The sequence below is a fragment of the Carlito syrichta genome, unplaced genomic scaffold, assembly GCF_000164805.1.
Source record: "Carlito syrichta isolate Samal-C Ts95f unplaced genomic scaffold, Tarsius_syrichta-2.0.1 Scaffold314849, whole genome shotgun sequence".
Classification (NCBI taxonomy): Eukaryota; Metazoa; Chordata; class Mammalia; order Primates; family Tarsiidae; genus Carlito; species Carlito syrichta.
The window spans coordinates 183266-197589 of NW_007258945.1; the positions used below are offsets into that span (position 1 = coordinate 183266).

At 42.8% G+C, this 14324-nt stretch overlaps 1 protein-coding gene across 2 annotated transcripts in view; it reads right to left on the reverse strand.

Moving 5' to 3' along the window:
- ARHGAP18 (Rho GTPase activating protein 18) overlaps positions 1-14324 on the reverse strand; it is a 156191-nt gene that overhangs the window by 66772 nt on the left and 75095 nt on the right. For both annotated transcript variants that reach the window (XM_008072098.2, XM_021705956.1), the window contains exon 2: positions 1333-1532. In XM_008072098.2, coding sequence (XP_008070289.1) covers positions 1333-1532 — 200 coding nt within the window. The remainder of the gene's footprint in view (positions 1-1332; positions 1533-14324) is intronic.

The following is a 14324-nucleotide window of genomic DNA, read 5'->3' on the forward strand; positions in this document are numbered from 1 at the left end:
TCACCTCAGCCTCCCAAAGGTGCGGGATTACAGGCTGAGCCACCGAGCCCAGCTCAGAATGACTTTTTAACTAAATGACTTAGGCTCAAGTTAAAAAACAAAATCTATATAAATAGAGTTTTTCTCGTTGCTACAACATTGCTTGAAAAACCTACTATAATAATTTTAAAAGAAAATTGAGGTTTTAAAAATAGTTTGATATTTTTTAGATTTAGAAAATAAAACTACAATCATCGAATTATTTGGTTCCTTATTTATTTTTCTCTTAAAGGCACTAACTGCGGCTCTCACATTTTGCATTTATGTATCAACTTAAACACAAAACATACTGACAAATGTATAGATGGCATAAGACACAGAAAGAAAGCTAATATAACTGACAACAGAACTGGACACTGAAAACTTGCTTACTACTTGAATTTAAGAGATTAAAATAAACAGTAGAAATTTTTTTTTTTAAGTTGTATATGTTTCTTCCAGAATATCAAGTATAACAGTGAAGAGTGTGTGAAACATGGCTAGAAATAGACTTGACAGAAATTATGGACCAAATGCAAGAAAGAAGCAAATATGAAAGCTAAATGTGCTAATATCATCATCTTCTGTCCAAATCTAAATCCTTAGATTAGTTGGCAGGACATGGGGAATTCACTGCATTTAATCAGGAGTACTTGATGTTAAACGATAAAATGGCCAGAACCACAACTAGAATGAAAACCACCCACAGAGGTTGGTTTATGTGAATTTTCCCTTCCAGAAAGCTCCTGGCTAGGAACAAGCTAACTACCCTCAAATACAGGAATGACTATGATGAGAAAAAAAATAGAAGAGACTTGTGCAGTTCTTCCCAAAAACAGGACAACAGCAAATGAGCCAAAGTTGTGGGATGGCAGATTGCAACTTAAAAACATAAAGATCAAAACAGGTGAAGCCAACTGACCACTGGAAAAATAGTATCACTGCACGGTAATGTTCTTTCCACCACCATCTGCACTTACTGGAGACCAAATGACCAACTGGTCAGCATATTACAGAAAGAATTTAAAGGGAGTTTAGATAGTTACAAAGATAAAGTTTAACTCTAACAGTCTATGATACAGTAAGCTTAGCCAAGATTTCAGCCATACCTGCAAGCAAGTGAATTTAACTCATGCCATCTGTATCTGGCAACTTCCACACATCTGACACAAAAAATTTCCAAGTGGAAAGGCAGTGAGCAAAGTCTTTTTTATGGCTATCCTAGCTTTAATATTTTTTCTCTTCTCCTTTTCACGCATTCATTTCCCACACATACATAGGCAAACAACACAAGGTTTATTATTTTGTTATTACCATCGGGCTCTCTGACAACCACCATCTCTTGATCTTCTTGTCTGTTTTCACTAGATTTCTTGATGTCTTCCAGTTCTGTCCAATAGGGCTCCATAGAGTGTTCATCCATAGAATCCTGGGAACTTGACCGATCATAAGGAGGTTTTTCCGGAATTCTGGTGGTGCTTTCCTGGGTCATAGTGTAGTGGCCATATCTGCGGCTACGAATGCAAAAGAAAATGTGGTTCATGTTAGCACATGAGGAAGTAGCACAAGTTCTAAAATATCATAGTATTGAGTTGGATCATCTGAAATTTCATTTAGTTCTCCTTAACAAAACCAAAGAGAGACTTATTTCGAAACTGTCTACCTCGGGGTGCTACTGATTATAAGATGCTCCTAGAGTGAACACGTTCATACTCTACAGAAAAGTACGGTCAAGACCAAATCACAACATGGCGAATTTTTTTTCCATTTATGTTTGACTTATATCAAGACTCTTTTTTCTTTTTTTAATTTTTTTTCATTAGAGACAGTGTCTCACTCTGTGAACCAGGCTGGAATGCAGCTGGAATGTGATCCTAGCTCACTGTAACCTCGACCTCCTGGGCTAAAGTGATCCTTCTGCCTCAGCTCCCCCAAGGAGCTGGGACTACAGGCCTGTGCCACCAAGCCCGGCTAATCTACTTATTTATTTCTTTATTTTTACAGACGGGGTCTCACTATATTGCCCAGGCCAGTCTCAAACTCCTAGCCTCAAGTGATCCTCCTGCCTCGGCCTCCCAAAGCATTGGGATTACAGATGTGAGTCATGATACCCAGCCATAATACTCATTAAAACCTGAAGCTTTGATTTTAGAAAGCAACAGGCTGAATCAATAGAGTATTAATTGGGAGTGAATCTTATACAATATTTTATATTTATCATTTCTGTTTATAAGCCAAACTTAATCCACTTTTATATAGTAAATATCTGCAACCAGTGAATGAGGTATTATTTGAATTTTGATTTTATTTTGGGAACTGAAATATAAAGAGAAAGATGATTTAAGTTTGCTGTTATACTCTACTGCAGAACGCAATTTCTAATCTTTACTTACCAATGTACCCATGTCTTGTATGTATTAACAATTGTATGTATTAACAGTTCTAAGATGTGATTCAAAACTCATTTATTGGCAATTTAAACAGCTTAGAATTCAAACATTTCTCTCTCAGATATTATCTATGAAGAAAATAAATAGAAGAAATGAGAGTATTTTTATCACTTCCAGTAAAATATATTTTGCTAAAACTCACATTTCATCTACTTCTAAAACTGAATTAAGAGAACTTATCATAGGTTCGCGACCCACCTGGGCAGCGAGACCTCATCTCTACAATAAATCAAAAAATCAGCCGGGCGTGGTAGCGCGCGCCTGTAATTCCGGCTACTCGGAAGGCTGAGGCGGAAGGATAGCCGGAGCCCAGCAGGTCGAGGCTGTGGTGGCCGGGAGCGGCCACTGCACTCCAGTCTGGGTGACAGAGCGAGACTCCAACTCAAAAAAAGAAGAGAGAACTTATCATAAAAACCCATATAATAAAAATATTAAATGTTTTATTGTTATTTATAGGCAAAACCTGGCCTAATTATTTAAAAGAAGACATATTTCAACTATGGTACTATACTTATATATATATGTTTTTTTAGTTGGAGCCTCACTCTTGGCATGCCACCATGCCCAGCTTATTTTTTTATTTATTGTAGAGATGAGGTCTTACAAGTTGCCCAGGCTGGTCTCGAACCCATGGGCTCAGGCAAACTTCTCGCCTCGGCCTCCCAAAATGTTGGGATTATAGGCTGAGCCACCGTGCCCAGCCAGCAATAATTTTTTAAAAATGCAATTGGAGTGGGGACAATAATTGAATAACTGTTTTGACATTTTAATTTCAAATTGCTCTCTATCTCCCAAAAACGACTTCTAGGAAGTAGTACTTTGCTAGATTCGTTTTACTTCTTGTACATATTGCAAATAAAAATACAATAAAATAAAATTCCTTCATAGTGTGTGAACATTCTCACATTTAAAATGGCCTTTCCCATAATTATTTAAAATAGAAGGACTTTAATAGTACATAAGGGAGAGGTCACTAAACTCTGAGCAAATCTCTACAGCTGCTTAATTCCACCTAGTCTGTTACAAAACATCAAAGAACTTAATTGCCTATTGCTGCAAATACAGTACAACTGAGTACTTAGTCCTAATATGCCAAGAGGCCTGTCTTATTCCTTTAGAGATGGTTCCCTCTGCCTTGATTACACACGTTTTTTGTTTGTTTTTGTTTGTTTGTTTGTTTTGAGTTGGAGTTTCACTCTGTCGCCCAGACTGGAGCGCAGTGGCCGCTCCCGGCCACCGCAGCCTCGACCTGCTGGGCCCCGGCGATCCTTCCGCCTCAGCCTTCCGAGTAGCTGGAACTACAGGCATGAGCTACCACGCCCGGCTAATTTTTGATTTATTGTAGAGATGAGGTCTCGCCAAGTTGCCCAGGTGGGTCTCGAACAGGCAATTCACTCACCTCAGCCTCCCAAAGCGCTGGGATTACAGGCTGAGCCCGGTTTACACTCTTTGTTAATTCTGGTTGCATGATTGAATAAACAGTCACTATAATCTCTTCCCAGGAGCAACCTTGGGGTGGTGAAAGGTGACGATTAGAACCACAGCCAACGGGAGTAGGTCTAGACACGTTTGTGAATCTCCTTCCTCAAGGCCCCATTGTTCACTGTTCGCCTCCCCCATCCCTTAAGTCAAGTCAAGGGGTACTTCCTCTCTCCCTAACCTCAGTCGTCCTGTTTACATTTCTGTATCTCACCCCTGGCTCTGCCCCAATGGTCACTACATACCCAGTATTTTCATTGTAAAGAACATTGTATTTTCGCTCCAGATTCTTAAATTAAAATGTAGATGAGAGTTATTCCTCTCTTAAAAATGAAAAACAAATATATAGGTTTTTTTTTTATTTCTGGGATCAGCTGCTCAACTGATCTATATGGTTCATATTCCTTTATCCGGCCCTATCAGGAGAGACAAAGCCAATTTACAGATGTCTGCCAGACCCATTTTTTTGTTTATTTCATGTCAAATATATAGATGCCCCACCCTTGCTTTTATTTTCTCTCTTGCTATAGTGTAAGATTGGCCACCTTATTCCTGTCTTCTACAACCTTTAGCCCCCATGGGAGCCCACAGTAAGTGCTGTGAGTTGTGTGAAGTATAATGACTAATGCCAAACAATTTGGCTTATCTGCTCACAGGAAAGAGGTACAGTTGAACTAGAAGTCCATTAAGCCTTTCAGTCCTGAAGGAATGTGTTTATTCTGGCAAGAATTTTCCAGTAAATTTCCATTAAGATAGCATGTGCAGAAAAATGCAAGAGTATTGAGTAACACCATTGTTACATAACTATACCTTCTATATCAAGCCCTGCTTTTAAAACAGGCATAAAGCAAAAATCTAATAGCTAAGTGCTGATGAATTGACTCAATATTTTGACTTAAATAACATTCAGAAGTTGAATAGGTTTGTGATAACCTGAAAATACTGAGTCACGGAAGGGAGGAATTTTATCTCTTTTTCTTTAAAAAAAAAAAAAAAAATCAGCCGGGCTCGGTGGCTCAGCCTGTCATCCCGCGCCTTTGGGAGGCTGAGGTGAGTGGATTGCCTGAGCCCGCGGGTTCGAGACCCGCCTGGGCAGCGAGACCTCACCTCTACAATAAATCAAAAAATCAGCCAGGCGTGGTAGTGCACGCCTGTAATTCCCGCTACTTGGAAGGCTGAGGTGGAAGGATCGCTGGAGCCCAGCAGGTCGAGGCTGCGGTGGCCGGGAGCGGCCACTGCACTCCAGTCTGGGTGACAGAGTGAGACTCCAGCTCAAAAAAAAAAAAATCACTGGTGAGTTACTGCAAGATAACATTTTCCTTTTTAAATATTAAAAGATGAGTGGGAAGGAGACAACTTTCAGTAACAGACTACCCTCCCTAGTCAACCTGCCATGTATTTTTTATTTTGTCTAAAAATGTAGGCAAACATTCTTTCCATTTACATCAATAAACATGCCATGTCACTTCTTTTCTTCTTAGAATATCCTCTTGTACTTCAGACGGGCAATGGCTTACAACTCTGGAGCTTCTTAAAACTGTTTTGGTAAGAGGCCAGTTAACTGGTTTCCTCTTTTTCAGTTTTTAGGAATATGTAATATGAGATACCATGTTCGTTCAGCAACTTGGGTTCAAAAACACAAAGCAACATCTGCTAGATGCAATGGAGAGCAGAAATATTTTTATATTTCCAAAAGATTCAAGCCAACACATGGTGCTGAAATCAAAGAAACACACAGTTGATACCACAGGCAACTACCAATACCCACCACCTGACTTCCTGGCGAGCGATTGTTCCAAGCTTCTTCCTTCTTACTCTTCCGCCAGAATTCTTTGTGCTAAAACACATCACAGCCTTGCTTTGGAAACTCCCACATTTCTCACCTTTTACAACTATAAGGACAGAACTGGATGCCAATCTTTACAAGTAGCTGCCTGTGTTGCTCTGTAAAGAATCACTTCTTAGCATGCTAGACAAGTGTCACGCTCTGTCCCACACACCACAAAATCATCATGTTGCCCTTTTTTCATGGACACTCACATCACTAGCAAATTTGCACTGCACAGAACCTCAAGGGCTTTCCTGGAATACTTTTTTCATCTTGCTAGAATGTCCTCCTAAAAATCAGGGCTTTGTTTTGTTACACTTTCTCCAGGAACAGACTACCTCATTTTTTCTGTGTTAATTTTGACACCTGGTCAGTGAATTTCAAAGGTATGGATATTGTTCAGGGTACTGGTAGTACTTGCTATGTATTTTGTCACAGAGAATATTAAACTGGTCCGCCCTATTTTGTTCTTCCCAAGAAGGCGGGGATTGCCAGTTTATACTGTGGTCAACTCAAAAACTGCAAGCTGATTGATGATTCATCCTTGGAGCAATGCACTCAGCTCAGTCAGCGAAATGAAATAGAAACAGTTGGAACTGGGATTCCTAAGTACCAAATGATTCCAGCTCAACTTAACTATCTCTACGAGCACTGGTAAATCACTTAACTTTTTCTACTCCTCGCTTTTCCTGCCTATAAAATGGAAAGAACAGTAACAGCCTTGCCTGCTTGGTCCGTTGTGAGAAATCCTGCTAAAGTGTTTCACAGGTAACTATGAAAAGGCCACCCCAGCAAGCATCATTGTCAACCCTTGTAGAATACTCCTCAGTACATACAACTGTTGCAGCCACAGTTTAAGAAGGTCCAGAAGGCCGGGCATGGTGGCTCAAGCCTGTAATCCCAGCACTTTGGGAGGCCAGGGCGAGAGGATTGACTGAGCTCAGGGGTTCGAGACCAGCCTGGGCAACTTGATGAGAACTCGTCTCTATAATAAATCAAAAAAGAAATTAATAAATAAGCCGGGCATGGTAGCACATGCCTATCGTTCCAGCTACTTGGAAGGTTGAGGTGGAAGGCTCACCGGAGCCCAGCAGGTCGACGCTGGGGTGGCTGTGAGTGTGCCACTGCACTCCAGCCTGGGTGACGGAGTGAGACTCCCACTCAAAACAAAAAGAAGGTCCAGAGGAATCTTTTACCCTATAAGACCGTTCTCAAATTTTTTGGTCTCAAGATCCTGACCGGGTGCAGTGGCTCATGCCTATAATCCCCAACACTTTGGGAGGCCGAGGTGAGAGGACTGCCTGAGTCCATAGGTTCAAGACCAGTCCGGGCAACTTGGTGAGACCTCGTCTCTACAATAAAAATCAAATTAGCCAGGCATGGTGGCGTGCGCCTGTAGTTCCAGCTACTTGGAAGGCTGAGGCGGAAGGATTGCTGGAACCCAGCAGGTCAATGCTGGGGTGGCCATGAGCATGCCACTGCACTCCAGTCTGGGTAACAAGAATGAGATTTCAACTCAAAACAAAAAACAAAAAAACGATCCTTTCCACATTTAACATTGTTCAAGGGCCTCCCCTCTCCCTCCCCCAAGAGCTTTTGCTTCCATAGATGATAACTATTAGTATTTATGTATTAGATATAACAACCAAAATTTTTACAATACTCTTCATTTAATAAGAATGAACATTTTAACATAAATAACATCTTTTAAAAATGATTTTTCAAATACAAAACAAAGCAGTGAGATGAGTAGCATTGTTTTATATTTTTGAAACTGCTTTCCATGTCTGGCTTAATAGAAGACATCTGGAATCTTCCATCTGCTTCTGCATTCAGTCTTTTGCAATACTGCAGTTTATGTAGTCTCTGGGAAACTCTACTGTATTCTCATGAGAGAAGGGGAGTAAAAGAGGCAAGTAACATCTTAGTGTCGTTATGAAAAGTTTTGATCTCCCAGACCCCTGGAAGAGTCTGGAGACCCTCAGGTGTTCCCGAACCACACTGTGAACACCGCTGCTCTAAGACTTCTGAAAAGCAACACCCAATTGGATCTAAAAAGTCATTTTTCAATTCCGTGGACAACACTCCAGAAAGCCCTACTGAAAGCAACAGACATGCTTTCCTAGTGACTTTTGACCTACTTCTTTGTTTATTTTAGTTGAGTTTTGCAGTCTTTCATAAAAACTGGGACTTATCCCAAGGATGTATCCATATTTAATTTATACTCTAACGAAAAAGAATAAAAACGTCATTTGAAAACCCCTACCTTGCCAATTTCTTTTAATCATTTGCTTATGTCCATCACGAATAAGGGGCAGGAGTTCTCTCTGGGCTTCTCCCTAAGGCCAGTGTACATGAAAATGTGTATTTCCCTTCATACTCCTTGGTCATCCCTACCCTCATCCTAAAACTCCCTCAAGGCAGACTGATTGCTAATGAGGCTGTCTCTGATTTCTTTTTTTTTTTTGAGTTGGAGTCTCACTCGGTTTCCCAGACTGGAGTGCAGCGGCTGCTCCCGGCCACCGCAGCCTCGAGCTGCTGGGCTCCAGCGATCCTTCCGCCTCAGCCTTCCAAGTAGCCAGAATTACAGGCATGCGCTACCACGCCCGGCTGATTTTTTGATTTATTGTAGAGATAAGGTCTCGCTGCCCAGGCGGGTCTCGAACCCGCAGGCTCAGACAATCCACTCACCTCAGCCTCCCAAAGGTGCAGGATTACAGGCTGAGCCACCGAGCCCGGCTTCTGATTTCATGTTTAACCATCTGGTCCAATTTCTACGTTCCTACCCTGCCCTGTTTGGAGTCCTACTGTGATTCTTCATATCCTTTCTCCTGATTCTGACCCTTCCAGACACATTTTTGTGGCCCAAAGTGTGCTTTCTTGAAGTCCTCTGATCTGAGAACCTGTTTGGTTTTTGTTTTCTTAGAAGATCCTTTTGGGCCGGGCACAGTGGCTCAGCCTTAATCCCAGCACTTTGGGAGCCCAACATGAGAGGATGGCTTGAGCCCAGGAGTTCGTGACCAGCATGGGTAAACATGGCAAGACCTCATCTCTACAATTTAAAAAAAAAATTAGCTGGGCCCGGTGGCGCATGCCTGTATTCCCCACTACTTGGGAGGCTGAGGAGAACGATTGCCTGAGTCCAGGAGACTGAGGCTGCAGTGACCCGTGATTGTGCCACTGCTCTCCATCCTGGGTGACAGAGTGAGATCCCCCACTCAAAAACAAACAAAAGCAAAAATGATCCTTTCTAAACAGGCTAAACCTTCTTTCACATTCCTTTTTTTTTTTTTTTTTTTTTTTGAGTCAGAGTCTCATTCTATCGCCCAGGCTGAAATGCAGGGCCATGCTCATGGCCACTGCAGCCTCGGCCTACAGGACTCAGGCGATCCTTCCGCCTCAGCCTTCCAAGTAGCTGGAACTACAGGCGTGCGCTACCATGCCTGGCTAATTTTTGATTTATTGTAGAGATGAGGTCTCGCCAAGTTGCCCAGGCAGGTCTTGAACCCGCGGGCTCAGGCAAACCACTCGCCTCGGCCTCCCAAAGTGCTGGGATTACAGGCTGAGCCACCGAGCCCGGCCTCATATTCTTTATCCTATCTTTATTTCCATGCAGGACAGAGTAATTGGGCTGGGATATACAGTTTAAGATTTATTTTTGTTTTGCTTCTGCTCTATTTTTAACATGCAAAAAAAAAAAAAATGGGGGGAGTTTCTTACTCAGATCATTACTTATACGCCATAATGACTAAGTGTATTTTAGAAAAAGTCTTAAGTGTTAAGATTAGAATGGTATTGGACCTTAGAGAGTTACTTATCCCAGCATTGTCTAGGTGTGGTAATGAGGCCCCAGGGTGAAATCTTCCCCAAAGTTCCCCAGCAAAGGGATGGGAGACTGAGCTTAACACCCTCATTTCTTCCTCAGGGGTCATTCTATTATACCAAACAGACCAAAACGGGCAGAAATGGCTTTTGTTTCTCATCAGATGTGTCAATCTTTCTGAGTTTATGTTCCAGATACACAAGCTCTCATTGACACAGTCTATAATTAGCATTTTCAAATGATCATTACCCTTACAGAAAAAAAAAAAACCTTCAAGAATCAAACCACACTTTTCGAAAGGGTAGGAGAAACCTATGCCAGTGTACTTTCTAAAATATGGTGCGTATCACACTGGGGCATGAATTCAAATATAACACATTTTAAAAAAACACTTTGTTTTGAAAAAGTTTAAAATTTTTAAAACGTTTTAAAAATTCACTCTGCTGCCCGAGTGCAATGACTCAGCCTGTAATCTCAGCACTTTAGGAAGCTGAGCGAGAGGATTGCCTAAGCCCAGGGGTTCGAGACCAGCCTGGGCAACTTGGCGAGACCTCGTCTCTACAATAAATTTTAAAAATTAGCCTGGTGTGGCAGCACACGCCTATAGTTCCAGCTACTTGGAAGGCTGAGGCAGAAGGAGCTGCCTGAGCCCAGCAGGTTTAGACTTCGGTGGCCATGAGCCTACCACTGCACTCCTGCCTGGGTGACAGAGTGAAACTCCAACTCAAAAAAAAAAAAAAAATTCACTCTGCTTCTTTATCTACATCATCTGCACATTGAAAAGAAAAAGCGTGTTTCTGATGTGTAGGTTTTTCTCTTTCATTTTGGCAGTGATATTAAAGAAGTTCTGTAATCACTATAGGCAAGATGGTAAAGCTATTAATACTGTGCAATGGCCCTGTCCACCAGAATATGCTGAATTTGAATGACAGTGTCGAGCTGTGGCCTATGAATGGCCCAGGCCCCCCCCCCGGAAGTGAATGCCTACTATTGTTTAGCTGAAAGCAGTAATTATTAGAAGTGGCTCTGACATCCAGGAAGAAAAAACACTGACAATGCTTGAAGGCAGTAAGAAGTTGATTAGAAAGCAATACCACAAGGCCCTTCCCACACCCTGGCGACCATCAGAGCCCCCCCCCACCCCCGGAAGGGCTCCTCATCTCTGCTTGCCAAGCCAGTGGCTATCGTTTCAAGGATGGACTAAGTTAATTTTCACATGACACAGAAACTCTCACCTTTTTTCATTGGCGGGGGGGGAATAAAATGTACTCATGTCTTTTGGCCTTCTTTTTCTTTAAAAATTAAAAGTGACTTAACGTCTTATAGAATGTTTTGTAGTGCTTCCAAGAGCATCCTCCCACTTTTTGTTTCTTCCACCCACTTTTGAAACACAGTAAAACAATAAGCAAATGAACTGATAATCCTGTTTATACAACATCTCCTAAGCAACACTGAGGTGAGAGGCCCATTCCGGACACTGCTGCGAGCCTGCTCTGAAAACCTGGCTTTAACACTTCTACAGAAATATATGACAAGACCAATTCACATGCGTGGGGGTTTGTTTGTTATTTATTGTTGCTGCTTTCACTAGACTTCTATGACATGACTAAAAGAACAGGGATACCGCACAGGAAACCACTATCAGGTTTGGGAGAAAGAAAGGGGGGGTGGGAGGCAGATGGGAAGGCATGTGGAAGGGCAGGAGGCTGCCAAGGCCAGCTGCAAAAACCCTTTCCTTATAGGTACCCACACAGAGAACATAAAAGACAAAGTTGTGGGCTATCACTGGCCACCAGACATAGGTCTTTCTTGTTTTCCTCATTCATTCATTCATTCATTTTGAGTTGGAGTCTCACTCTGTAGCTCAGGCCTCGACCTGGGCTCAGGTGATCCTGCCACCTCAGTCTTCCAAGGGTCTTTCTTGGTTTTTTTGTATTTGTTTGTTTGTTTTAAACAATCATTGTATTGCTTGAGCACACAGACAAATGTACGCAACCAGGGCAGAGGCTGTGGACGACTCACATTTCCCATTGGGAGGGAGGACTCGCTTGGTCTTGTAATAAAGAGCCAACTGGTGAATTCCATTCTCTATCAGAATTAGGTGGGATTTAGCATCCTTATCTTTTCTGCTCCTCTCAAGATGCTTTCGAACAGTGACTGCTTTTTTTTTTTTTTGAGTCGGAGTCTCATTCCATCGCCCAGGCCGGAGTGCAGTGGCACGCTCCTGGCCACTGCAGCCTCGACCGGCTGGGCTCTAGCAATCCTTCCGCCTCAGCCTTCCAAGGAGCCAGAACTGCAGGCGTGCACTACCACGCCCGACTAATTTTTTATTTTTATTGTAGAGACAGGGTCTCGCCAAGTTGCCTGGACTGGTCTCGAACCCGCACGTTCAGGCAGTCCATTCACCTTGGCCTCCCAAAGTGCTGGGATGACAGGCTGAGTCATGGAGCCTGGTCAACTGCTTTCTGAATTGAATGGCAGAGACCCTCAGGAAGATCGGGAGCAAGCCTTTTTGACTTAAGGATTCTCAAGATTTGTCTTTCTTGTTTTCAAGCTTGGGTTTCTAGGCAGAAGTGAGATCCTCTGTGTTCCTGAGTTTGCGAAATCTTGTAATATTTCCTCCTCAACTGCGGGCAGAACTCCCCAGGTAGCCCAAAGGAACCCATGGAATTTTAACATCAACATCATCTTGTTATCTGCATTGGTACTTGGATACAAAAATCTCAGCATCTTGGAATACTGGTCCAAAGCACATTCACTTCACTCAATTATCTGTCGCCTTGGTGTGTCTCTGCCTGACATCCTGGTCCTGATGTTCTTTCTCCAGAACGCCATGTTTTTCTTGTTCTGGCCAGCTGTAAAGCCACCTAGAAATCAAACACCAGTAGCCACTTTGCATTCTGAGCAAAAGGCCCTCCTGTTTGATCTGTTTTCCAGCTGTTATTACTCAATTTCATATCTCGGTACCTTTCTCTGTGGGGGATGGAATAACCCGCTTCTACAGCTTCCCCCAGCCTCTACCACATCCTGTACTGTGATGATCTGTTCACGCTGCGTCTCCACCATTAAACTGTGGGTTCCTTGGGGCAAGAATCCATGTCTCTCTCTCTCTTTTGTTCCATCTTGGTATCCCTGGACTCAAGCAAACTGCTTGGCATAGCAGATGTTTGTGAACTGTTCAATTATTAATTATTGAATTATTGCTGCCTTTGAAATCACAACCTCTTTTTAATGTCTAAGGGTTTTTTTTTAAATTTAATTGCACAAAACTACAAAGAAACAAGACAGAGAGACATGAAAGTAGACAGTAAGGAAATCAGTCATCAGGAAGCCCTAAAATTAATAACATGATTGTTCTTCAAGGTCTTTGTGACCCTACTTTGGGATGTTTCATTTAAAAGTAGGTTTCCTGCCGGGCTCGGTGGCTCAGCCTGTAATCCTGCGCCTTTGGGAGGCTGAGGTGAGTGGATTGCCTGAGCCCGTGGGTTCGAGACCCACCTGGGCAACTTGGCGAGACCTCATCTCTACAATAAATCAAAAAATCAGCCGGGCGTGGGAGCGCATGCCTGTAATTCCGGCTATTTGGAAGGCTGAGGCGGAAGGATCGCCGGAGCCCAGCGGGTCAAGGCTGCGGTGGCCAGAAGCGGCCACTGCCCTCCAGTCTGGGCGACAGAGTGAGACTCCAACTCAAATAAATAAATAAATAAATAAATAAAAGTAGGTTTCCTAAAGGGAACAGAAACATATAAAAAGGAAGGGCTGAGTTTATATCAGACTGTAACTGATAGTAAATTACCAACAAGTTTTAGCTTACGGTTTGTTAAACACACATTCCATGGTTCCATTCTGTCACCTGAATCTCTAAAGCAAATAAATATTTTTTGAATGCCTAACTCTGTGTTGGGTACCTTATAGAGATGTCTATTCAACCAAGTTTTCAAAAACGTTGTGTGAAGTAGAAGACAAATGACACGAACGCCAATGGGTGGGATTTTCCAGTTCCTCCCTGAACTAGTGGTCCAGCATGGGTCTCCAGGTTGTAACCTCTGCATTAGCCCTGTCTCGAACACTCTTCAGGCCCTGCTGTGGTTCACCAATTCTTCCCCAGCAAGAATTTCATTTCCTCTCTGGCTGTTACTGCCACTGCTAGCCACCAACCCTCAACTCATCCCCAGCTCAAACTATCTTTTTCCTACATTTTGATCAATCCTTTGATGATAATGCCATAGTCCCTTGCTGTGGTCTAAATGCTTGTGTTCCCGCCAAATTCCCATGTTGAAATCCTAACTCTTAAAGTGACGGTATTAGGGGGTGGAGCCTTTTGAGAAGAGATTAGTACCTGAAAGGACAGAGCCCAAAATGGAGTTTCTCTGGCCTCCTTAAATCATACATGATAACAATCCTTTCCCAGAATCCTGGGAGAGTCACAGGACATTGAGATTAACATCTCCTAAAAGAATCTGTCTCTCTGCTACCGTACCTGCACCTGCCCTTCTCATCTATGTAACTGACCCACCCATCCGCGGCAGTCCATCACCTTGAAGTCAGCACCTGTGAATACCTGCCCCACCCACCCCCAAAAGAAGTTTTTCTTGTTTTGTTTTGTTTTTTGAGTTGGAGTCTCACTCTGCCACCCAGACTGGAATGCAGTGGCCGCTCCCGGCCACCGCAGCCTCGACCTGCTGGGCTCCGGCGATCCTTCCGCCTCAGCCTTCCAAGTAGCTGG